Below are 25,973 nucleotides of genomic sequence, written 5' to 3' on the forward strand. Positions count from 1 at the left end.
ATCTTCCGAGGCTGGACGTGCGTCAACGGGATGGGGACGAGCCAGGCACGAGGGATACCCTTTGCACGGAAACCAGTAGGGCGGGAGGGGGGCTCTGGTTAAGGGACAGGCGCCCATAGGGGGCAGAGAGGCGAGGGGAGGGGTAGAAAGGGGCCGAACCACGCTAAGGAGTCGTATATCCCGGAGAACAGGGTGACCCCTCCTCCTCCCCCCTGAGGTGTTCTCTCCCCGGCTCTGCCCCCTCCCCTGTCACATCATCACAGCGCTGCTCCGCTATCTCCGGCCTATCGCCCCCCTCCCAACGCCCTCGGGAATGGCTCGCTCTGAGGCGGGCGGGCGGGCTGCGCCTCCTCAGAACCCGGAAGCGCGTGCGGAGGGCGGAGGATGGCGGTTGTTGTTGTTGTCACTCAGCAACTGCGAGGCGGGCGCGGTGGGGCCGAGCTGGGCGCGGGCGCGCGCCTGAGAGAGATGCGAGGAGTCGCCTCAGCCGCCGCCGGTCCCGCCCCGCCTGCGTGCCCGCCCTCCTCCGCCAGCGCCTGCAGAGCGGCAGGAAGAGCACCCGCCGAGAGAGAGCATGAGCGGCGCAGGGGCCCAGCCGCAGCCGCCCCCCGGACCCGGGTCGAGCCCTGCTGGGCCCGGGGGGGATTCTGAACCGGAGCCGCCTCCGTCGATGATAAGCGTCGACTTGCCCGGTCTGGTGTCGCAGTTCGCGCGGAGCTTCGCGCTGGTTTTCCCCGTCTACGTGCTGGGCTACCTGGGGCTGAGCTTCAGCTGGGTGCTCATCGCCTTGCTCTGCCTGTTCTGGGTGCGAAGGCACCGAGGCGGAAAGAGCTCCCGCCTGGGCCGGGCGCTCGCCTTCCTGCAGGACGAGGAGCGGGCCGTGAGGCTCACCGTCTCCACCGGCGACCTGCCCGCATGGGTGAGTGTGAGCGGGCGAGTGGCTGGCTGGCATCAGCCCCACCCTGGCTACCCTACTCCACCCACAGGCCCTTCCTGTGCGTCTCCCTCCCAGCTTCCCTGCGGGCACAGATGGGGCTGCTTCTCGGCCACGGGCGCTTTTTATCCGCCCTCCCACCCGCGCTACCGATGCTTAACTTCTGAAGAAAAAGTGCAGGGGTTCAAGCTTTCCTTGATTGTAATGTCTCCTAACACAACTTCATTCTCTTCCCCTCCGGCTGACATTAACCCCCAATCTTAGGTGTGTTGAGACTAGTTGTGGTCCTTATTCCATGGCAAGATACTCATTCCTTCCTCAGTGCTGCCTTTCGGGGCTCATCGGTTGGCATTCAGAAGACAGTATGGGGTTTAGCTTCTAGAGCAAGCTGATTCACAGCCAACATGTGCCGAAACACGTTGCCTTCTATCTCAGCCTTCCCCCCCTTCCCCTTCCTTTTTTTCTGGCTTTGGGCACCAATTAATTTTTGTGAACTGCCCAGAGAGCTTCGGCTATTGGGCGTTATAAAAATGTAATAAATAAATAAATAAATTATTTCTGCCTTTCCCGAAAGGAAGCCTGATTGGACTGTGATCTTAAGCTTATTCCAGAAGTAACTTCCCATTAACCCAGTGCCTATATTTTAGTAGCTTCACACATTATAAAATGGAGCTGTATTTCATTCTCTGTAACTTTCCCCAGCCCTCCAGATTTTTTGGACCTCAACTCCCATCAGCCTCAGCCAGTATGACCAATAGTCAAGGATGGTGACAGTTGTAGCTGATAAATGTAAACAGCTATATAAACAGCTTTCAGTTGTCTGAAAACATACATCCAGCCTTGGACAGTAGATTTGGGTCTAATTCCTTACTTTTCGGGGAGTCTTAGAGCACAATCCTATGCATGCTTAGGTAGGAAAAAAGGAGTTGTAGGATTTTTGTCTGTGTAAACATGCATAGAATTGCACCTTCAGTCTCCTTCCTGGCTCCCAAAGAGTTTAATCAGCGCTTCCATTTTAGAGGAATAGTGTGGGATGTTTCATGAGTCCTCCTGTTTAATTCATTGAGAGCAACATGCTCCTAGTAAGGTGGCAATCCTACTCCATCTGTTTCCCACCCCTGTGCCCCATAGGATCTGACATTTACCAGTGAATCCTCAAGATGGACCTATACAGACTTTGCACTATTATGATGAACATGCATACCTTAGAGATGTTGTCTCTGCTTTATCTGAGGGTTTGTGGGAGGGAGAGTAAATAGCGCTTAATCTTCAAAGTACTGCAGTTGTCCATAAATGTACATCGGGTGGTACCTGCTTTTTCTTTAAACTAACTTGCTCACTCTCTTATGAATTCCAGAAGTTAATTTTTTAATTAAGTAGTTGTGTTCTAAATGAGAGCCCTGTTTTTTAAATGCTTCATCTCCGTTAGTATCTGCATGTAGTGCGAGACAGTAATTTGTGGGTGTGTCTTCCCTCTGCTCGCTAGAAACTTCAAATTGCAAACAAATCTTCAAGACTCCTTGAGTGATTTTATTTTAATTTTTGAAAAAATCAGGTTGTGTTGTTAATGTAGCTTTAGTATGACACACACATTTATTCACACTATTCTTAATTAAACAGGCTTATTAATAAAGTGTGATTTATTAAAATGAGCTGGGGAACTTGCCATTCCCAGGCCTTGTTGGGAGCAGCTCTTGTGAGGGAAAAGTGCAGTTTGATTTATCGGAGCTGCTTTATGTTCTGGAGCATGGGTCATTGTAGAAAGGGATACAAGAATCTGGATTGAATTGATGTTTAGCGAGCAGAAGAGCAATGGAATGTTTGTGAAAAGTAGTCTGTGGTTGGCTGAGGGACTGTGTTCATGCCATATATTTTAGACATGGTTATACAGAGGGACGAGTATCTGTATTAGTGCAAATGTTTAGTTAGGAACTCTGAGTACAGTGGATCTCAGTGTTGGAAACTATTTTTGGACCCCTAGGAAAATGTGTTCTGCAAGGTAGGTCTAGGTCTTTTTTCCAAGATGGCATATGTCCTAGACCCTGTCCTCAAAAGTTGGGCATCTTCTTGGGCCCCCTTCTCTTAAATCCCTTGTTTCCTGCAACCTTTGTAATGTTATTAGTAACTCCAATTAAATCAAATTTTGTAATTCAAGTCATATCACATATCAACCATAAGTCTAGGACTGTCTATTCACAGTTGCCCATAGAGTAGAATTCTGTTCTGTTCCAGGGGGTGGGGTGGGGATCCTAAACAAGGAACATTTAGAAGGTTGTTCTTCAAAAAGTTGAGTAAAATTAGAGTTCTTAAAATTTAGTTCCAGAATGATGAAAGAGCTTTTCCCCAGTTAATTTCCTTATGTTGAAAGATTTTATTGAAGCAGCGCTATTTGTAGAAAGGTAGAACTCAGCCGAGGGCCTTGTTTTAATGAACATAGGGCTTCACATTTTGGGGAATGGGGGGGGGGGTTGATTCGAAAAATGTTAGGATGTTTTGGGGGGCAACTGCCTTGCTAAGGGAACCAGGCTCATGCTCCCTGTCCTGCCATGGTGTGCTATGCAATGCAGAAAAATGGAAGTAGCACATCTGAGACAACTGGATTTACACTTCCTGTTTTGCCCAGTTGAGAGCACCAGTGATAAAACTGCTGTAGTGCAGCATGGTAAAACAGGGTGTGGCAAATTGGTTGTCTTGGCAAAGGGAATGTATTTCCTCCCCCCACCCTTGTTCAGGGAGGGCAAATTGATGAGCTGCACTTTACTGAAAAGGTAATGTAGCAAAATCTAGCTATGTAGTGTTGTTTGAATATGGCCTCTTATTGGTTGGGATCACTTGGGAAAGAATGCTGGTGGGAAGAGAATGGTGCAGCTGCACTAGAAGGTGAAACAAGACTTGCAAATTGCTGTGAAGACTAGCAAGGAAGGTATTGACTGGGAAAAACATTTTGTAATCCCTGAAAACTCTGCTTTAGCCTCACAAAAAGTTCAAGACCAAACATTCTAGCTCCAGTTAAAGATACCAGGGACTTCCAAGCACAAAACAGATGGTTCCCTCCTTTCCTTCTTGAATCCTTAACCAGTCTTGTATTTATGCACATTATTGGTAGCAACAGGTGAAAAGGAATTGCATGCAGATGAGAGAGCAGGCGGGCAGGGATTGCTCCATCCCCCCTCTGCTCCCAGCATAGAAACCAAATAAGCTGTGAGAGGAGGGAAATCCCTTCATCTGCACCCAGGCTGCTGGATGAAGGCTGAAGCTCGCTGTCCCCACTCTACTAGCTCCCTGTAGGGTATCATTCCCACCCACCCCACAAGCTAGTAACTTTTGTGGTCAAAAAGGCTGCCCTTTTCTCTCTGTAACTGCTTTGTATTATTTTAGTTCTTCTCTGCACCATTTATCTTGTAGTGTTTTCTCTGTCTTCCCAATTTACCATTTGCCTTTTCCCCTCATTTACATTTTTCACTTTGTTTCTATAGATGATACATTAAATATTTGTATGCCTGGTCTCATACATATTATTATTTATTTAAAAATATTTATGTCCTGCTCTATATCACTGAGATCTCAGGGCGGCGTACAGATAAAAACGTACAGTATAAAACAATACATATACACAGTTATAAACAAATTAAACCATAATCCAAGTTAAAACAATATATAATTTAAAAGCAATAGATGCAGTTAAAACAGTTAAAACAATGTGCCAGTGAGTTTAACCATCAAAGGCTTTGTTAAAAAGCCATGTTTTTACTTGTGTGAATAAATCTCTATAAAACAGACTTTGAAATTGAGAACATTGCTTATAATTGTTCATGTGTAGAAGCTTTAGAAGTATTATCGAAGCTGAAACCAATGTTGGCAACCTAAAATAATAACATTTAAGCAGCTTTGAGGTATTGGCTACATAGTTGGTTTTGGGTATTGGAAGCTCATTTATGCAGCTTTGTCACTGGCCTAGGCCAAGTCCTATCGCTCAGCTTAATCCAACGTGTCTCATACTTGTGATGTTCAGATACCACTGGAACCCCTCGGAGAAAACGCAAAACACATATAAGAAGTGCCATGCTGGATCAGACCGAGCATCCATCTAGTCCAGCACTCTGTTCATACAGTGGCCAACCAGTTGTCAACCAGGGACCACCAAAGCAGAACACAATGCAACAGCACCCTCCCACCCATGTTCCCCAGCAACTGGTGCACAACGGCTTACTGCCTCTGATAATGAAGGTAGCACATAACCATCAGGACTAGTAGCCATTGATAGCCTTCTCCAGGAATTTCTCCAACCCCTTTTAAAGCCATCCAAATTGGTGGCCATCGCTACATCTTGTAGTGAATTCCATAATTTAACTATGCACCGTGTGAAGAAGTACTTCCTTTTATTTGTCCTGAGTCTCCCATCAATCAGCTTCATGCGATGACTCCGTCTCTCAAATAGTCAGATCTAGACATTGACCTGGTTTGAACTCTCTGTCATCTATACTATGTTGCCCTCCTGTAGTGGATATTGGTGTACATCTTTGTAAGATGATGTGTTGTCATGAGATGTATCCATGGTAGGACAGGGTGAGGTGATGGGACATTTAGGATTTATTTTAGAATCTGGATACTAGACGTCCACATTGTCGAGGCTGTAGTATAAATCAAATATGTGTATATATGGAATAGGCTGTTTGTCCAGGTGCCAAGTACATACACTGGCATATGATATTTGGTGGCAGCATCAGTAGTGTGCTGGAAGAGATTCAGTATGCCTTTTTCATAGGTACATTTGCTGCTTCAACAAATCAGGCTAAGATATATATCAGTTGCTTAATACGCCTTTTGTCATAGATCTATTTATGGCTCTGTTGGTGAGAAGCGAAATAATTGTGCAAGCATTACAAGATGTCTTATTCAGAAATAGCATTTCTTAAATGTTAGGGACTGTATATAGCAAACTGTAGTAAATGTCCATTTTTATGCTGCATTTGTATATATCACTCTTTTAAATTCAGTTTTGATACATCATAAAGTTGCTTTGTGTACATTCTGTAAGCTTTGTGATTTTGAATGAATGCATTATATTGTTGCTTATCTGTAGTAATGGTAAAAAAGTTCAGATGAAAATTTCTTCTACTAATCACCTCATGGCCCTTGAGGACCTATAAGTAGAGATTTGTGGAATGTCTTGCCCCCATACGCTATCTGCTATGAAGAATTAGAACCTTGGAAGGAAATGGATGTTTTGAATGTGGCAGCACCGCTGGAATAACAGATGCCTTTCTTGCTGCAGGAATGCTGACTTCACCCTGAAGTTGCAGTGTTTTATTCTCCTGCTTCTCTTACCCATGTACTATAGCACATAGGATTGGGATTTTGGTTCTAAGCAAGGGAAAGAGACAAGAGAATAGAACACAACAGCATCCCATTCCTTTGGGTGATTTTTCCATTGGTATAAGACATGATCTTAAATGACTTATTCCTTAAAAGGTTGTGGGCAATGATTGGTGGAATCTTAGAAGCTAAAAGTGTGGTTTAATAAGAGCTGCAGTGATCGGGGACTGCAAAACTCCTTGCCCCTCCTCATGATCAGCAACTGAATATAATAAGCCTTAACTAGCTCTTCCAAAAATGTATCAAAGAACTTGAATATTCTATCGGTGCTAACATTCTTAAGGTCCTATGTCATGGATTCTTCCAACCTTTACTTTCACTGGTCATTGAAGCATGTTTCTGAATGAACTAAAAGGAGACTAGAGTGCTGTTTGTGCTTCGAATTTAGAAAAAAAAATTGTCCAGTTAATAAATGTATTATTCTTCCTCTCACATTTCAGTAGTATAATCGATTCAGATTTTGATTTTTGTTTTTGAGACTGACAATATAAATAATCTCAGGTAATAACTAAATAAACTAATAAACACTTTTAAACGCTTGAACAGTGCAATCTGATACATATTTCCTCAAAGTAAATGCTGCTGAGTTAGTTCAATGGGGCTCACTGAAGCTTTAAAACACTTTATAAATATCACTTAAATGCTTACAAAACTGTGCAAACTGTCAGCTTCTACATCTATCTAGTTGGACTTTTATTCACCTGGACAGGCCTAGGAGGCTAATTAAGTCTTCTTTCTTGCACAAACAACTTCTAGGGTGCAATCCTATGTAGACTTAGTTAGGAGTTAATCTCAATGATAAATATGCATATAACTGCCCTGTTAGGGTTTAATAACCTGATCCTTATTAAAAGGAAGTACTTCTTCACACAGTGCATAGTTAAATTATGGAACTCACTACCACAGGATGTAGTAATGGCCACCAGTTTGGATGACTTTAAAAGGGGGTTGGAGAAATTCCTGAAGGCTATCAATGGCTACTAGCCCTGATGGTTGTGTGCTATCTCTAGTATTCGAGGCAGTGAGCCTGTGTGCACCAGTTGCTGAGGAACATGGGTGGGAGGGTGCTGTTGCACCATGACCTGTTTGTTCATCCCTGGCCAATGGCTTGTTGGCCGCTGTGCGAACAGAGTGCTGGACTAGATGGACCCTTTGTTTGATCCAGCATGGCTCTTCTTATGTTCATATAGATCATAAATTTGCACTGTGATCATAAACTTATAATTAGAAATAAAGTATTTTTCTATTACGGTTGATTGCTCGAGGAATACTGGCCAAAATATGGTAGTCAAATTTTGTCCACCTAAATTAAGCAGATACACATGTCAATTGCAGAACTGGTGTGTTTATAAAAACTTCTGGAAGAATCTTATTGGCATTCCCCTGTAATGAGTCAGTGCAATAACATTTTCCAACTGACTTCTGGTGCAGCTGTAAAATTCCCACCAGCAAGTTAGACTTTTACTGATCCTGACTGTGCTTCCTTAGAAGTTCCACTTATTTCAGTGCAAGTTACTTGTAAGTAATACTTCATTGAAATTGATGGGACCTTTATGTATGCTTGGGATTGAAACATTTAACTGTAGCCAAGGCTCTCAGTGAACTCTGTTGAATAATGTACAATGAATTAGTTACTAAAAATGAGACAGTAGTTTGTCTTTGGCTGAAAATAACTGTCATATGATGTGCGTTGCATTGTCATTTGGCTGTCCTTATCATATAGCAGCATGGCTTAAGTGCTACATTTCCTCTAGTTCAAAGGCAAACCCCTTTGCATGTCAAGATAATTTGATTATGTCTACTAACATATGTGAAACACGTTTTAAGTTGCGTTGGATTTTTAATAATGAAGGTATTAACAAGTGTAATTCTTAGCATACCTCTCCAGGATACTATTTTCATAACCTTTATGTACCATCAACTAGTTGTCAACATAACTATCCTTATTTGAGCTTGTGTGTGTTGTGTAATTGTGATACAGCATTAAGTGTTCCATTGCATTCTGTATATATTAACAGTACTATTTTATCCTGGGCTTCTAATAGTTCTAAAAATATGTGGCCTAATGCCTTAGTATGTTCCAAATAGCTAAATTTTGCAAGCATTAACAAAGCTGTCATGAAATGATAGCTAGACAGCAGAGGCAGGGAATAGTAAGACTAAGATGTATGTATATGGATAAATGATATCAAGATGTATGTTATCAAGAATACTTGATTATTTGTGATATGATTTGGTGAGTGTGAAGTACCACATGACTTTTTTTAGTAATTAATGGTAGAAACATTGTATGTCCTCCTATATTCATGTGACCAAAGTATTTATTTATTTTAAACATTTATATCCCGCCCTATATCAATAAGATCTCAGGGCGGCGTACAGATAAAAGCATACAGTAAAAGCATACAAAGTATCATAGTAGCTTTGCCGCTTATGCGATTCAAGCTTTATTCCTGTCATTCCTGTCATGCTGCACTAGTCATTTCTTTAAACTTTGTACCTTGTGGCAGCTGTGCTTCAGCAAAAACTTTTCTTTTCCCTATAGCTTTTAAATATTGAGTTTGTTCTGACTCTATACTGTTAGCCTCACCCTACCCGGTGCCTGTTTACACTTCCCTGTGCCTGTTTGCATTCTCTTTCCCTCCTTACTGTTTACTACAACTTTATTAGATTGTAAGCCTATGCGGCAGGGTCTTGCTATTTACTGTGTAATCTGTACAGCACCATGTACATTGATGGTGCTATATAAATAAATAAATAAATAATAATAATAATAATAATAATAATAATAATAAAAAAAAAAAGTGCTTCTGCTCACATGTTGGCAACAGTAGATTTTCTCTGATCCTGCCTGCCTACTGCAGCTTCCTCTGCCATAAGTATTTCTTTCTTTCTTTATTTATTTTATTTTATTACATTTATATACCGCCCCACAGCCAAAGCTCTCTGGGCGGTTTACAACAATTGAAGAAATGGCAACCTTTTTCATTTGTGATTTGTTTTTCCTGGGGTTGCTGTGATTACTGTCGCCATTTTGTGGTCTTGTTATATCCTAGAAAGGGAGTGGACAGAAAGTAGATTTCAAGATGATTTGGACTTCAGCTCCCAGCATTCCTGATCTTTGGCTGTACTGGCTGGGGCTTCTGGAAGTTGAAGTCAAAAACATCTGGAGATCTACTTTTTGCTTTCTCCAGAGAATAAAAGTACAGTATTGGTCTTACTATCTAATTACCATACTATTGGGCTAGAAATTTTAAAGCATTTATTTATATAGCTTAGTCAAATTTATTTTAATATACAATATTAGCCTTTATCTTGATGTCACTACAGGCATTGTCAGAACATAATTGGCTCACTTTTAAATAGAGTACATGACATGTTAGTTAATGAAGCTCTACATCCATATGTTATCAGTCCAATTGTTTGTGAAGATTGGCATAATAATATGTAAAAATAGCAGATTTTTCTTTACACATTGTAAGTGTACTTGTGTGTTGCTTACATAACTCTTTTCTTAAGGAAAAATAGCTGTATTAGGTTTGAGACAAATATAGATCTAGGTCATACTTTCCTATCACCTCTTCTGCCATTTTTACTTTTTGGTTTTCTGGCTGCTTTCTCAAAACGTTGTTACAGCCATGTGTAAAACAGCAGGCATACAATCACAGGCCTTAAGAAGGAGTTGAGGATGACATAACTCAATCCCTACCCCTGGCTAGATCTCCAAGGCATTCAACGTGATTTGTGCCACACATCAAGCCTCTAAAGATTAACCCATTTCATACTGTCTATTGATGTGCCACAAACGGATGCAGAAGGGAACTAGATGTTTCATGTCAGATATGTGTGCCTGCAGACTTCAGCTTGAATGTTTGGGCTCTCTTGCCCACCCTGATGCACTAGTAAAATTTCAGTAGTTAAAACTGTTTTGTTTTGATTTATACTGCTAAATATCTGAAACACATAAAGGGAATAACTTCTATTTACAAAAGGGCTTTTGGAACACTTTGAGGGAAGTGCCTTGCAGTAAGAGAACCTGTAAGTTTCCTCTACAATAGTGCAGTGGGGGAGAAATAGGTACAGTTCTTCTTGAGTCTGAACAGTGGAAACATTTTAGTAGCTGCTAGCCTTAGTTGCATACCAGCCTGCCGCCCAGAACACAGGAAGCTGTCAATACATGAGACTATTGGTCCATATATTGTCAATGCCTAGTATTGTTGATACTGACTGGCAGCGGTTTTCCCAAGGTTTTGGGTAGGGTTTCTTCCAGCCCTAATTGGAGATGCTAGGAATTAGATTTGGGACCTATTGCTTGTGAAGTATGTACTCTACTTCTGAGTTGGCATTAATGTTAGGTGGTGTATTTACACTAAAACCCATCCAGGTAGCAGAAGAACAGATCCTGTTATTGTGTGCTGCTTTTCCAACCCCGCTGAATACTACTTATTCGAAAGAGAGCTTGAACAGGGAATTCAGAAAATTAATTAGAGTTTTCTGACAGAATTTATCATTTTGTTTGCTTGTCTTTTTCTGATCTATATAGAAGAGAACACCTGAGTCTTGTATTAGATATGTGCTGTGAACTTGGCCAGGTCATAAAATGCCAGTGTTGAAAACAACTTAAGTGTTTAAAATAGGATGATGCAACACTACGATGGCTGCAAGAAAGGCAAATGCTATTTTGGGCTGCATTAATAGAAGTATAGCTTCCAAATCACGTGAGGTACTGGTTCCTCTCTATTCGGCCCTGGTTAGGCCTCATCTAGAGTATTGCATCCAGTTCTGGGCTCCACACTTCAAGAAGGATGCAGACAAGCTGGAGCGTGTTCAGAGGAGGGCAACCAGGATGATCAGGGGTCTGGAAACAAAGCCCTATGAAGAGAGAGTGAAAGAACTGGGCATGTTTAGCCTGGAGAAGAGAAGATTGAGGGGAGACATGATAGCACTCTTCAAATACTTAAAAGGTTGTCACACAGAGGAGGGCCAGGATCTCTTCTCGATCCTTCCAGAGTGCAGGACACGGAATAATGGACTCAAGTTAAAGGAAGCCAGATTCCAGCAGGACATCAGGAAAAACTTCCTGACTGTTAGAGCAGTGTGACAATGGAATCAGTTACCTAGGGAGGTTGAGGGCTCTCCCACACTAGAGGCCTTCAAGAGGCAGCTGGACAAGCATCTGTCGGAGATGCTTTAGGGTGGATTCCTGCATTGAGCAGGGTGTTGGACTCGATGGCCTTGTAGGCCCCTTCCAACTCTTCTATTCTATGATTCTATGATTCTACTGTACACCAGTTATTGTTCATATATAAGCTGTGACTGTGGAATTTTAGAGATGCCCTTAGCCCCTCCCCGGATATTTCATATTTATTTGTAGTAATGTGTCTAAAATTTTCTAAGCACTGTACAGATATTGAAATATATGACAGTCCTGGACTGCAAGTTCAGAATCTAGCAGACGGAATATAAACTGAAAAGGGAGAAAAGATGAAAGCAAGCATTGGAGCATAGCTCCTATGGTTGATGGAGGGGAGCAGGTTAGTCTTCCTCTTGCCCTGATGTTCTTTCTTCCTGGGAGGCAGGGGGTTCAGTCTCCCAGGGGCCCTTGGTCTCTGGCCAGTAGGTGAGGCCAGAATGTTCTGCCTTCTGCTCTCCAGTCCCAGGGGATCTGTGAGCAACTGTGAGATTCTTTTTTTCTTTTTTGACAATGCTCTCCTTGTCAACAGCTTTCCTAAGTGGACTGCTAGCTGAGCTCTTTTTGACAGGTGCATGTTTTCTAGCTAATCTGTAGATCCCCATCTAGAGGTTCTTTTTGTGATGGCTCTTGAAGCTGCTTAGAAGCTCTTCCTGTATAACCAAAAAACAGTCTTCACATGGTTTCATTGCAGATTTATGGGAATTTTTAAATGTATTTGCTGTTAAGCCTACAGTATTTCTGCCCATGAATGTATTATTAAGGAAGCTTCTGTGTTGGAACTAAGGATAGGTTATTCCCTTGTCACAGGTACAAGCTGTTAAGTGGCTTCATAAATCCCCAAAGATAAGCATACTATTTGGGTTTTTAAAATTGACAATGTGAAAAACATCTCCCAAGCATATTAATCTAGGTACTACTTTTTTTAATAAAGCCTGATAACCTTGATGTCATGTAAATCCTCTTTGTGCATGGGGTTGTGAATGTAGACACTTCTGAAAATTGTGGATATAAACAGGATATCTTTATACTGTAATTTTTGCAACTGTAGGGAAAGTAGAATTGCAGATTTATTCTACAATAAGGAACTTACTGTGCTATTTTATTTAGGAAATACAGCCTACAGCAGCTGTCCACAATTCGACGTCTCCAAATGTGTTAGACTTCCATCATCCTCAGCTTGCACAGCCATACTGGTTGGGGAAGATGGGATTTTTAGTACAACACATCTGGAGACCACCAGGTTGGAGAAGTCTGTCTTATTGGCATGCTGCACATTTGGCACGGGAAGAGTTATTGCAGGAAAGTAGAATGTTTCACCTAATGAATAAATCCAGGCTTTGTGTGTGCACATGCACACTATAATATTTGGCTTGATACAGGTAGACGGTTTTGGATTTGACAGTGCTAGACAGCCAAGATCCTATCTGTATGCATAAGAGGTATTGGGCTGCTCTTAAAGTTTTCTAACTAATAACACAAATTATTTTAATTTTCAGGTTTTTGTAAACTGCTTTCAGAACATGCCACCCCTCTTTTCCTTCTTCTAAAACTTGTTTTAGTTGCTGCTGTGTCTTGTTCCATTAATAGTCTGTATGAATCACTTTAGTGCACAGGATTGGGTTCAGAATAAACATCTTTTGAAATGTAGTTTAATGACTAAGCCTTTTTGAAAACCAAACTCTCTATCAATAAAATATGTATTGCCATTTCTCTCTAAACAATATCCCTTTGCAATTGTTTGGCCTCTTAAAAATTACTTAAATACATCCTGGTCATGTTGGTTGTTAAGTTGCAGTATAATGGAATATAGTCTGGATACTAAGTGGTTCATTGTAATGGAAGGTACAATTGTTTTATTAGGTTGCAATAAATAGCTAGAATTCCTTATATCTGTTTTTGAAGATAATGTCATATTTCTACTATTTTCCTCTTGATCATGATCACAAAACGCAGGGGTGGGCAACTTGTGGCCTTTCAGATGTTTCGGCTTATAACTTCCATCATCCCTCACTATTGGCTATGGTGGCTAGGACTTATCAGAGTTGTAGGCCAAACATCTGGAGGGACACGGAGGCAGTATCCATTTGGGGCATTCTCCATGCAACCAGCCCCTCTGCTCGTTTCTGGAAGGGGGAGGCCCTTCCAAAAATGAGCATTTCTGCTCATTTTGGGCCTTGCCCCAAGAAGTACAATATCACATCATGCAAGTGGTAGGGGCCACTTGTCTATCAGGACTGGCAGGGCTGGCCACGTGCAGATCGGAACCGGTGGGGTTGGCCATGCGTGACACTTCCAATTGGATACTCTCCAAATTGCCCAGTCCTGACCTAAAGCACCCTTCCCCAACCTAGTGTTCTCCAGATATTTTGGTTTACAACTCCCATCAGCATGGCCAATGAGCACAGATGCTAGATGAATGTACATTTATTTTTAGTATTTCTATCCCATTTGTTTTCAAAGAGAAAATCAAAGGGGGCTAACAATATATTTTGAAACGTAATATTAAATCTATAGTAAAATCTGATAAAGCAGTTATATCAACAAAAATGAATTGTTAAAAATAGCTGCCTTAAATTTTCACCATCCTTCTAAGAGAAAAAATGGTGGTACCTGGTGAGCTTCCTTAGAAAAGGAGTTGTAAGAGATACAATAGTACACCTGGGAGCCCTAATCTGTTCTCTTGTAAATACTGTCTGAGAGGTGCAAGAATATGCTATATAAGGTCTTCTACATTCAGGTCTTGTAGGCTTTAATTACGACAGCCATGAATTGTCCCCCAAACCTAACAAACAGCCAATGCACAAAATCCAGCATTTTTAATAACCTGCTCCCAAGAGCAACATTTTGTACTGGTTGTTCTGAACAGTCTTCAAGAATAGCCTCCCATAAATTACAATGTATTGAACTCGTAGAAGATGCTTATTCATACATTGTCTGACACAAATGTCAAAGTACTGAATTGGCTATACAGACAAATCTTGAGATACAGATTCTACAAATCATAAGCCTTGTAAAGTAGGTGCCTTTTGTACCTAAAATCATACTTAATTCTGCATAGAGACAAAAATGAAAGCTGAGATTTATAGTAGGAATAGCATTCTGTCCATTTGTGATTTAGCCTGTATTGATAACCACTCTGAGAGAAGAACTGGATACCCTTGGGTTGAGAAGGGGAAGGCACTTGAAGGTATGAAGCTTTATTCTAATAATAATAACAACAACAACAACAACAACAACAACCCCCACCCCCACCCCCTGTACATGGACCTAGATAACCACATCATCAAAGCCAGGTTTGGAAGGTCTTGAAAACAACTCTGGGAAAACACAATTCTGCTCCGTCCCTCCTCCCGAAATTGCATGCAGTGGGTCTACTCTAAGCATGCATAAGAATTTGGCTACCAGGCTAGAGTTTGACTACAAAGCTGTCCCATGTACACAAAGTTGAATGACACTGATAGAGGATAATTGTAAAGGGTACTTGTAAGACAGCCATGATGCAGCTAGGTAATTTTAGACGCTGGAATTTATTTATTTATTTATGGTCTTATTCCCCCCTCTTTGAGACAGCTATATTACCTTTGATGTGGAGTGCACAACTAAAATTATTCCATGTTTTACAACTGCTTCTACCTTCCTAGTGTCTTAGAACATAATAAAACAAAGCAATAGTTTGCCAAAAACAGAAATACTCAGAGCATGTGCAGTTTCTCATTTTAAATTGACTTAAGTCATAGCACCATAACAGCAACAGAAATAAAATGAAGCTTGCTTTTGCTGCCCTAATGTTAAACACATTTCCTTGGGAATAAGTTCCATTTGTTTTGTAGGAAATGATTGTTTATTTATTATTTTATTTACAAAATTTGTACATTGCTCCATATCTGAAACAGATTCTGGAGCAGTAAGCATAAGAATTAAAACAGTAAAAGATACAAAAATTAAAACACCATTATTATATTAAAAAAAGAAAAAAAAAACACCCACAGAATGCCAATAAAAACCTTTGTTGTCAGTCAAGGAATGCTTCCTGGAATAAGACTGTTTTCAGGAGGCGCCTGCCTGACCTCTAGGGGCAGGGAGTTCCACAGAAAGGGGGCAATCACCCTGAAGGATCTTCTCCTGATGGATTCCAATCATGTATCCCTTTGGTTTTATTTTCTACTTTTGTGTTAATGTCCTGTGTTAAATGCTTATTATACACCAGACTTCCCCAACATGCTGCCCTCCAGATATATTGGATGACAGCTGCCAAGATTCCTGTAACAGGGCTGATGGGAGTTGAAGTCAACACCTTTGGAGAACACCGTAGATGTAACTGGTAGAATCGCCCAGTCTGCCTACTTCTGGTTTCCTTACATCCTTTCCCCGACCCTTGTGGCTCAACTGGCATCAAACATTCTGTAAGCTCAGAGATTTTTGTTGAACAGTTTGTGGAGTTAAGAAAAACCATGTTTTTTCTTCACAGACACATGTACTTCTGCCTACCTAGGGAGACCTCTGAGTGGAAGCGGCTACATTATTTTTCATTTTCAAATTGATATGCCTCAACCACCTGAGTTTGCTATTGGAATTAATGACAAGCATATTATCTTATGCTTGAATCATAAAATGTTCTTACCATTGCATTTGTGTTTACTGTCAAAGATGTGCTTTGACCTATGCCTAAGTTGATCCCAACATTAGTTTGTTGCCCAAAAGAGGGTTTCAAATGTAAATGAAAGTATGTTAGAAACCACAAAACCATAGAGAAGAGAAGGATGTTTTGTGAGGCTTTGGCTGTGAAAGGAGTTAAAGAATTTCAACAGCCATATACTATTTTTCAAGACAGTTATTTTAGCTACCCTATGATTAGAGGGTTTTTTTTAAAACTGTTTATATCCTGAAATAGTAAAAAACAAAACCCTGCTTTCATTTTAAACCTTGAGGTCGCTGTATTAACTTCAGGGCCAAGGTCTACATGAGAGGATCAGAAAGGAAGCTAAGAACATTTTATCTGTACACAGAATGGTTAAAACGTTTCATTAAATCAAGCTTCCACAACCTGGTACCCTCCAGATATTTTGGTCTTCAACTCCCATCAGCCTCAGTCAGCATCACCAGTGGTCAGCTGAGCTGGGAGTTGTAGTCCAAAAATAATAGTTGACATTTTATTCCAAATATTTCTCAATTGCTTCATGACCATCACAAGATGGATCTTAGCCTCTTCTTGTAAGGGTTAAATTGTGGATTTCATTTAGAGCAAAAATGGCACACTTAATTTTCCAGAGCTTAAATGAATAGCTGTGTGGAGACATCCCCTTCTTAATACCATAGCTGCCTGTCTGTGTCAGACTTGACTGCCCCATGTGTTTGAACTCAGTATAAATAAAAGATTATATTCTAGTACTTAGAAGTATCCAGTATACATTATTGATAGTTCTCATGTACTTAAGCTCATTAACTATGACAAGCATTTGCAACAAATAGCCCTTTTAGTCCAAGGCGTTACAGGTTTGAGACAAAATAAAACTATATGCAAGCAGTTTAGAAAATATGCTATTACAGTAACAGTGTGGGGCAGCCATCTATTTTTTTCTGCGATGAACCAGCATCAGCAGTAAAAATAAAATGGCCTTTGCCTAAAGAATGTGAGTATCCGCAAGCTGATGTTTTTTTCTTCCCACACCTGTGTATGCCACACCATTAGCGAGGCTGGTCACCAGTACACCTAGGGATGACTACATTACACCAGTTTTAAAATCTCTTCACTAGCTGCCAATTAGTTTCTGGGTGAAGTATAAAGTCTTGGTTATCACCTTTATAGCCCTACATTGTTTGGGTCCATGCTACCTACGGGATCGCCTTCTCCCGTACAATCCACCCCGCACTCTCAGGTCCTCTGGGAAGAATCTACTCCAGCCAACAAAAACAAGGCTGACAACTATTACCCAGAGGAGCTTTTCTTCTGCCACTCCCAGTTTGTGGAATGGCTTGCCGGGAGAGATTCGTCAACTTAGTCTTCCGGAATTTAAGAAAGCCATAAAGACTGATCTCTTCCCGCAGGCCTACCCACTTGAATTTTAAATTTGCCTTTTAATGATGTGCTTCTTTTAGTGATGTATTGATTTTAAATGTTTTAATTAGTTGTATGATGTTGCATTTGTGTTGTGCCCCGCCTCGATACAAAGGGAGAGGCAGGTAACAAATTATTATTATTATTATTATTATTATTATTATTATTATTATTATTATTATTATGCAAATTGTAATAGCCTAAGGCAGGGGTGGGCAACATGCGGGCCCTGCTATCCACCAAAATTCTTGATTATTTTTTTCTGCAAACAAAATGGCAGTTGGAGCTGTTACAGAGCCCCAAAAGGATGAAAATTAGTTTGTTTAGCATTCTGTAGCAACTCTGTGCTAATTGTGTGTGTGTATATATATAGTCCCCATTTCTGGCACCCATGGGGGCAGTTCAGGGAGCAAAAATGACCCCCATACTTCCTGAAGTTGCCCACCCCTGGCCTAAGAGATATGCAGACACATGCTCCTTCTCTCTTAACTATGGATTTGAAGATCATGAGTAAACCTGGTTAAGGTGGGGTTTTTTTTTTTGCTGAAGTAACGTTTAACCATAGTCAAGGTCAGTGGAGATAGAGTGGTGGGAACTTGTACACAAGGGTGAAGGAGAGATAACTTATGATCCTGTCTATAGGTCCCAATCTCTTAACAGTGGTTAACAATCTGGAGGATTAGACATAATGGGATTTGATAACAAGTATCTATCAAACATTTAGAAGTACTGTGGCTACATTAGAACTACAGTGGCCCCTCCTTTGAGGGTCAGAAATTATCAGCAGTCAGGCACACACTTGCTCACCCCATACTTCTCCTCTCACACTAACGTTGTAGTTTAGCAAACTATAGTTTCCTGTGACATGTCATGATTCCACAAACTTATGCTTAGCACTTGCCCAGAAAATCAGTTCAAAACATGATTTCCAATTCGTTTTGGTATGCAAGTGCCACTTGCAGTTCGCCAATTTGGACATCACAGCAATCTACAATTAGCACTAAAATTCAAGCAAATTGAAGCCATTTGTTAGAGGGAATGCATGGGCATGGCTTATTCTCAATTGTCTGAATTAAGCCATAGAGTTGATCTAAAATAAAAAGTTTGAAGTCATAAGGCTCATCTACACCAAGCAGGATATTCTACTATGAAAGTGGTATGAAAGCGGTATGTAAAAGGCAGGAGCCACACTACTGCTTTATAGCAGTATTGAAGTGCACTGACAACTGCTGGGGCCCATTGGCACATACCATATACCGCTTTCATACCACTATATCCTTCTTAGTGTGGCTCCTGCCTTTTATATACCACTTTCATAGTAGAATATCCTGCTTGGTGTAGATGAGCCCATAGTAATAGAATAACATACATTGGTCAGCATCTGATACAGAATGCCCTGCAACAATGACATCCAGGCTGGTTTACTGTAATGTACTGTACATATAATCGCCTTTACCCATACCATCCTGCCCACACTCTTGAGATCGCCACCTGTCAAAGCCATTGGACTAGTAGGCACAAGGAGTAAGGACTACTTGGTAGCAGCCCCCAGCTTGTGGAACCCTGTTCCAGTTGTCATCCATCAGGCCTTGAAGCAGGCCCCAAAGGCTTAATTGCTTACCTTGGCCTATAATTGAATTAGTTGTGTTACTAGGTGCCATGGTGCATATGGTGCTGTTTGGTTTTAATTGATTTTAATTGTTTTATTGTGTCACACAGTTTTAAATGTCACTGTATGCCACCTAGGAAAGTTTTACCCTGCAAGAATAGATAAGTACAATTATCAAATAAGTACAATTCTAATATTTGAAGATACAACAGTTAAATGAGCACCACTTGGATTTTCCATATAGTTGAGTTTTTCTTGGGAGGAGTAATGAGAGTATTTTTCTTTAAGGCTATGGTAAAGCTAGTTTTCAAAACAGCCTGTTTGCAGGGGTAATGTAAGTCTGTATCATTTTAGGAAACAGGCAAAATATACACAAACCATCTAAGGTCTCCTGATATGAGCCAACAGTGAGGCTGAGTGGACATTACTTTTCAGTAGAGAAAGTCAATACCTTCGCACAGGGATGAGTAATTTGTAGGCTTCCAGATGTTTCTGCTTACCACTCCTATCAACGGTAGCCAGCATTGCGAATGGTAAGGGATGATTGGAGTTGCAGTCCCAACAACATCCCAACATCCTACCTCTGCTTTAGCAGCTGGGACCGCACCTTATAATGTAAAAGGTAGTATTCAAACTGGACTGTGCTATATTTATGCTGGATCTCTGACTCCACAAACTGGTCTCCTTTTCAGTGGTGGGATCAATGGGTAAAGTATTGGGCTAGCAAACTTCTTGGGCACTAACAAGTTTGGAGCAGTTCAGCATTTTGGAACTCATTGACTTGTGCTCACCTGTCATTGTGACGTGGTGCTTGAAGGAACTTTCCTCTAAGCATTTGTAACTTTCTTTTTGTTAGGTCCACTTTCCAGATACAGAGAGAGCAGAATGGCTGAATAAGGTAAGCTATTCCTACTGCCGGAAGATTTGATAATAAAATTATTTTTATTGCCTCTTCACATTAAACCGCCTGTCTTTTGACACTCTCTTCTTTGTTACATACTTTCTGATTGTCGGTCCGGAAGCTCAGAGCCTCTTGTGTAGTGCTTGAAGGACCATTAATACTTGCACAAAATACAGAGGAGGAAATGAAGGTCGCCTCATTCTAATGTTGGTAGCTATAATTTCATGCTAGCTAGTTCAAATACTAAATAGAAAGTAATAATTTGAGGTCTTGTATGGTTTCTGGGATCAATCTCATTTCCAGAGAAACTGATGCTATCCTAGGGTGCAGAACACCTAATTTTTTGGAGAGGGTTATTTTCCATAACTGAATTGTCACTAAATCCTCTTGTCATCAGGAGGAAGATTGTCGTAACGTGCTGTGACTAGCAAATTCAGATATAAGCCTTTATTGAATTGAGTGCCCTAATTTAAGGAAGTGATCCTATTATTAACGTTAAGCCGAACTCATGTTTCTGTGTTGGACAATACAAGGAAACTTGACAGTGGTCCACTGTGTGCAGCACAACTAGTACCTGTTATGTTTAGGGTCTCCAATGTGGTTCTATTAACATGATTGTGTGTCACAATTGGAAACTTACAGATTTGTTTTTTATTTCTCAGACTGTAAAACACATGTGGCCTTTCATTTGCCAGTTTATTGAGAAACTTTTCCGGGAAACAATAGAACCAGCAGTGAGAGGAGCAAATAGCCACCTGAGCACTTTCAGTTTCACAAAAATTGATATGGGACATCAGGTAAGTCTCTTCTAGACTGTGCATAGTTCTCTACATACTCTGTTCTCATAGGGCATCAGTTATTGTATTAAGATTATGGGTACACTTTTATAAAAGGCTCATTGGGGCAAATGGATAGTGTGTGAACAAGATTTAAATTGATTTGTTCAGTAAACAATCGTTTGATGTTCTGGGGGGAAAAGTCTGATCTTGTTGATCTGTGTTAAATTATATTTTTGATAAAGGTTAAGAAAATATTTTAACTCAGTATTGGTGAAGCAGCAACACACATCTTAAGCTAAATATTTAGAGGAGTCTTGCAGTATTGACTCTTGGCAGCCATCTCATGATATATTTCACTACAGTGGTGTTATCTGCCACCTTTGTGCTTTTGTGGATTTTGTATTAGTAATTTTTGGGCGAGGATGTACTACTTCCTGTCTTGCTAGTAGTTGATCAGTTGCTGTACTGTTGCTGTGGTGATGGAACAACTGAAGTGGAAGGATTGCAGAACTTAAACTACTAATGTTACAAGATTATTTAAGTTTTTAAAAATCAATGTTTGCAATCTAGGTGGCTATTGAACAACTGTTGTTTCAGTTTCCTTTGGAAAAACTTGCTCTGAGTACAAGACACATAAGCACTGAAGCACTCTTGGTCAGAGCAGGTATTGTTTGCTCAACTCAGCTCTGTGTTGATTCAATAACCAGAATAGTAGTGTCCTGCTGTGCAGATAGTAGTTCAAATATTAGTTCTTTGGTTAATAGCAATGGACAACTATGTAGTAAGCACTTGGACAAAAATAACTTGGATAGACTATTAACACTTGCATATTTTGCCAGTGTGGATGATATGGGGTTTTTTTTTGTGTGTGGGATGTTTTTTGTCTTCATTTCTTAATTTAATTGAAATACAGCTTGGGGTGGGAGTGATGTGAGATATTACTCAGTCATATTTTTGTTTCCTGTGATTTCAGTTTCTAAGATTATATTTTCTAGAAATCGCAGGAAGTACTGACATTTTCCTTAGGTGGACATAAATTGTTAAAAATAATTCTTTCCTCTTTCATTTTGTTTATCTAAAATATCTATATCCTGCCTTTCTGCCTGCCAACAGGCCTCCAAGGTAGTTGACAATAAGTGAGAATGAATGCATAATAAGATTCTTTAAAAATCAGGTGGGAGGCTGGTGAAGACTCTGGGGAAACAATAATGGAAAATATCTACTCCCCAGACCTTAGATGCTGCTGGTAGGGGTGGTGTGATTCTAATTGCTGCTCTTTAAAGGTTCCATGGAGATCATAGGGGGAATAGCCCACTCCCCATGCACTGGATATTTTTGTCCCTGGGAGGATGGGGCAACTCATGATACATATAGCTGGACAACCTGCAACTTCTGGTTCTTCTTTGTGGCAAGGGGGAGGGAGAGTAGTGATGAAGGCTCTAGGGCAGACGTGGGCAATGTGTAACCCTCCAGATGTTGTTGGTCTGCAACTCTCATCAGCCCTAGCCAGCATAACCAATGGTGAAGGCTTATGGGAGTTGCAGACCAACAACATCTGGAAGCCCATCCCTGCTCTAGGGGGATGATAATTGAAAATGTCTGGTACAAAGGTCTTAGATGTTGCTGGTTGTGGTGTGGTTGTTTAAGCAGGACATCTCTCTTATTGTGTGTAAAATACTGAATATGGAACGTACAACGCCTTAGTAAGTTCTCAAAAATGTTTATTTGTCGGCCCATCTACATATACCTATGTTGGTCATTTATAATATGCTTACTGGTTTTTTTACTGCACATGTATCAGCGCTACTCAGGAAGCTCAGAACAATGCAAATGGTGCTCATAGGCACTCTCACTTCCAGGCCCTTGATCAGGCTGAAACCCATGTAGTTTTAACACTGTAATAGCAGTCCATTCCCTCGGCACTGATGGTGAAAGAGAAAAGAGAACGTTCTCTTTACTGAACCTTTCTTGCCTGGATACTTGGATGCAGTTCTTACTCCACACATGTAACCATGTGAGCTGCTTCATAATATTTGTGTATGGACACAGAAAGTAATCTTCATTCTTGCATAGTGCTAGTGTTGCGTAAACAACCTGCCTCTTAGAATGGATGGAATTAATTCATGGTATTTTTCTTGTAAACTAGTTTTTCTGAATCTTGTATTCACATTAGATGGCATTTTACAGTTAAGGGATGAGCTTTACATTTAAGCATAATTTTGATAGAAGTATTTATTAAAATGAAAATCCTTCCTTTAGCCCCTTAGGATTAATGGTGTTAAAGTGTATACTGAAAATGTGGATAAAAGGCAGATCATTTTGGATCTTCAAATCAGGTAATCTTGTCACAATTTATATTAAGTATGTTTAAAATTCTTAATGTGCCTTAAATTGTATTTCATTACATATTGAGGGAAATGTTGTAAAATGCTTTAACATTTTGGAGGAAAATGCCTTTTGTTTCTTTAAAAAAATTGAGAAAACTACTAAAGGTCAATGGCATGATTATGTAACATGAAGCAAGGAGACATTGCTGCAAAGAAATAAAACAGAAATTAGGATTTCACAACAGTGCTAGAATAAAATGTGAAAACACTTTCTCATATGTGTGGATATAGGTTCTGTCAGTAATGATAGGTTTTATTTCCACCTATTCAGGTTTGTCCATGTAACTGTGATGAAAGTAGTAATGAGAAAACTGTCAGCATGTAACTTACTAGGCCTCCTTTCCTGTGCAAGATGTGGCTCAAACATGGAGGGGAAATGGAATATTTGGAAACAAACCTTGCTTCTTCTGTTAATTAAGGAAATGACAGGATTAAATTTGAGATGGAGTGTAAAATAAACAAACCTTCAAGTAACTTGAAAGATCACAATTAAACAAAAACAAAATATGGACATATAGAACACACTCGCGTGCCTTGAAGTGGCTAAAAGCTTCTTCTTCTTCTTTTGGCTGATTTAACTATTGTTACCATATAGTAAAGGATTTTACAACAACCTAGATACAAAGAACCACGCAAATAGGAAAGTTTGGATTTATAGCAGCCCTCCCTCCCTACCCATAGCAAAACTCTTCTGAAACTGAGGGGACTTTCAAAAAGCAGCTTGTGATATGGACCACAGATGGGTGGTGGTGGTCTGCTGTTCAGAGGATGAAAAATCTTATTGGGTATTTGGCCACGATTGAAAGATCTACTTCAAGTCTTAACTGGGACTGCCAGTACTGACAATAGATAGCTTTTTGTGTACACTCATGTGTAGTAGTCTTATTGTCATTAATACACCTATAAAGTAAAGCACCATAAATTTCTCACTTCTTCCCCTAACATTAATCATCTTGCAAGTATTAATGAAAATAAAGTAGTAAATGGATTTAATGAATTCCCTATTAATATGCAACAAGTCTATCTATCATGTTTGGGATGTGCAGGTTAATTTAGCTCAACATAGTTCACAGCCATTATGCACTCAGTGGATAAAGTGTTCTACTTAACTCAGTGTCCCAATAGTAGATCATGTTTCATACAAGCTGTATTGCAAATACATAAGCCAGGAAATATGGGTTGAAGGGCAACAGTTTCATTAATGAATTGCATGGGTACAGCCAGCTAGCTTCTTTACTGGCCCTGTACACTTCTGTAAGATGCATTGATATTGTAAACTAACACAATGCCAAAGAGTCCAATAAAATAAAAAGTAAAAATGCAGGAGATAGATATAGATATAGATATAGTCTTATTCTTGCAATGTATTTAGTTTTTCAAAATATTTGACTGTGTATATATTTTAAATAACAAGCTCTCAAGGCAGTTTCTTCAGCAATGTACTCCTGCAAGGAACCGGTACTGAAGAGTGTGTATGGATCTAGCCAAGTAACACTAGAAAAAAATGAACTTGGTGTTCTCTGAAATTGATTTTAATCCAGGCAAGATATTGGTACTGGGCTGGGAAACCAACTAATCTGGATGGAGGTTTGTAACGCATTTTATATGGGGTTGCACTCCTCCTAAAAAAGTGTGTAGTCTGGAAGCATTCCTGGACTCTGCACAAATTGAGGAATGCCAGGAGGCTGCAGTATCCAGGAGTATGTTTTACCATCTTTGGCTGGTACACCAATTGCAGCTCTATCTGGAGAAGACGGACTTTGCCTCTGATATTCGCACACTAGTGTAGTTCAAGCTGGACTAGTGTTGGTGGGGGTGAGGCACCAGCTGTACTGGTTACCAGTGTGTTTCCAGGCCCAATTTAAACCTTAAACTGTTTGGGACCAAATGACTCTTCACCCATAACAACCTGCCCTCACTTAATGATCAGCAACAGAGGCCCTTCTCATTTGCCCAGCTTTGAGGGCAATTAGGTGGACATGTACACAAGAAAAGCGACCTAGAAATATTTTAAATAAATAAATAAAATTTAAAATTTGGTAATTATTAACAGATTTTTATGTCTAATATAATGCTACAATATGTCCTCACACTTTTCAGTTTTGTTGGCAATTGTGAAATTGACTTGGAGATCAAGAGATACTTCTGTAGAGCTGGTGTGAAGAGTATACAGGTAAATTTCATTTTTTTCCCCCTACTATATTCTTTACAAAAAATAAACTACATAAAACTATACAACTCCACCCCAGACTGGAAGGAAAACTTTATAAATAATTCTGTTCAGTTTAACATTGTTCTAAGTATTCAGGTGTACTAGCAGAGTTCTGCAAAAATATGTAGCTATTTTCAGTATTGGACTGTTCTGACTTTGGTTAATTTTTCGTTTTCTTTTAGATTCATGGTACAATGAGAGTTATATTGGAACCGCTGCTTGGAGACATGCCCTTAATTGGAGCACTGTCGTTATTTTTTCTTAGGAAACCGGTAAGTGAAAAATTTCTTAATTCCTGGCTCTTTATGGCTGCCTTCACACAAAACAATAAGGCAGAATTGCGAGAATACTCGTTTATTGGTAGTGAGCAAGCATGGATCCTTACGTATGTGGGAACAGCTATAGGAACAAAGAACTTCTAGAAAGCTTAGTGTTACACCCAAACCTGGGCTCCTGGTTTGTGTCTCCTCTATCAAGCCTGATTCTGTACCAGGTTTTGTGCTGGGCTTCCAGATCCTGGCTTGTT

At 40.2% G+C, this 25,973-nt stretch overlaps 1 protein-coding gene across 4 annotated transcripts in view; it reads left to right on the plus strand.

Annotated features, from left to right (window-relative positions):
- The first annotated feature begins 570 nt into the window (after positions 1 to 570).
- The window catches only part of ESYT2 (extended synaptotagmin 2), a 71,472-nt gene continuing 46,069 nt past the window's right edge, over positions 571 to 25,973 (plus strand). For all 4 annotated transcript variants that reach the window (XM_063125875.1, XM_063125877.1, XM_063125886.1 and 1 more), the window contains exons 1-6: positions 571 to 919; positions 20,025 to 20,066; positions 20,732 to 20,866; positions 23,108 to 23,184; positions 25,336 to 25,408; positions 25,630 to 25,719. In XM_063125875.1, the coding sequence (XP_062981945.1) occupies positions 575 to 919; positions 20,025 to 20,066; positions 20,732 to 20,866; positions 23,108 to 23,184; positions 25,336 to 25,408; positions 25,630 to 25,719 (762 nt within the window). In that variant the 5' untranslated portion in view covers positions 571 to 574. The remainder of the gene's footprint in view (positions 920 to 20,024; positions 20,067 to 20,731; positions 20,867 to 23,107; positions 23,185 to 25,335; positions 25,409 to 25,629; positions 25,720 to 25,973) is intronic.

Source organism: Elgaria multicarinata, chromosome 1 (genome assembly GCF_023053635.1).
Source record: "Elgaria multicarinata webbii isolate HBS135686 ecotype San Diego chromosome 1, rElgMul1.1.pri, whole genome shotgun sequence".
NCBI classification, from domain to species: Eukaryota; Metazoa; Chordata; class Lepidosauria; order Squamata; family Anguidae; genus Elgaria; species Elgaria multicarinata.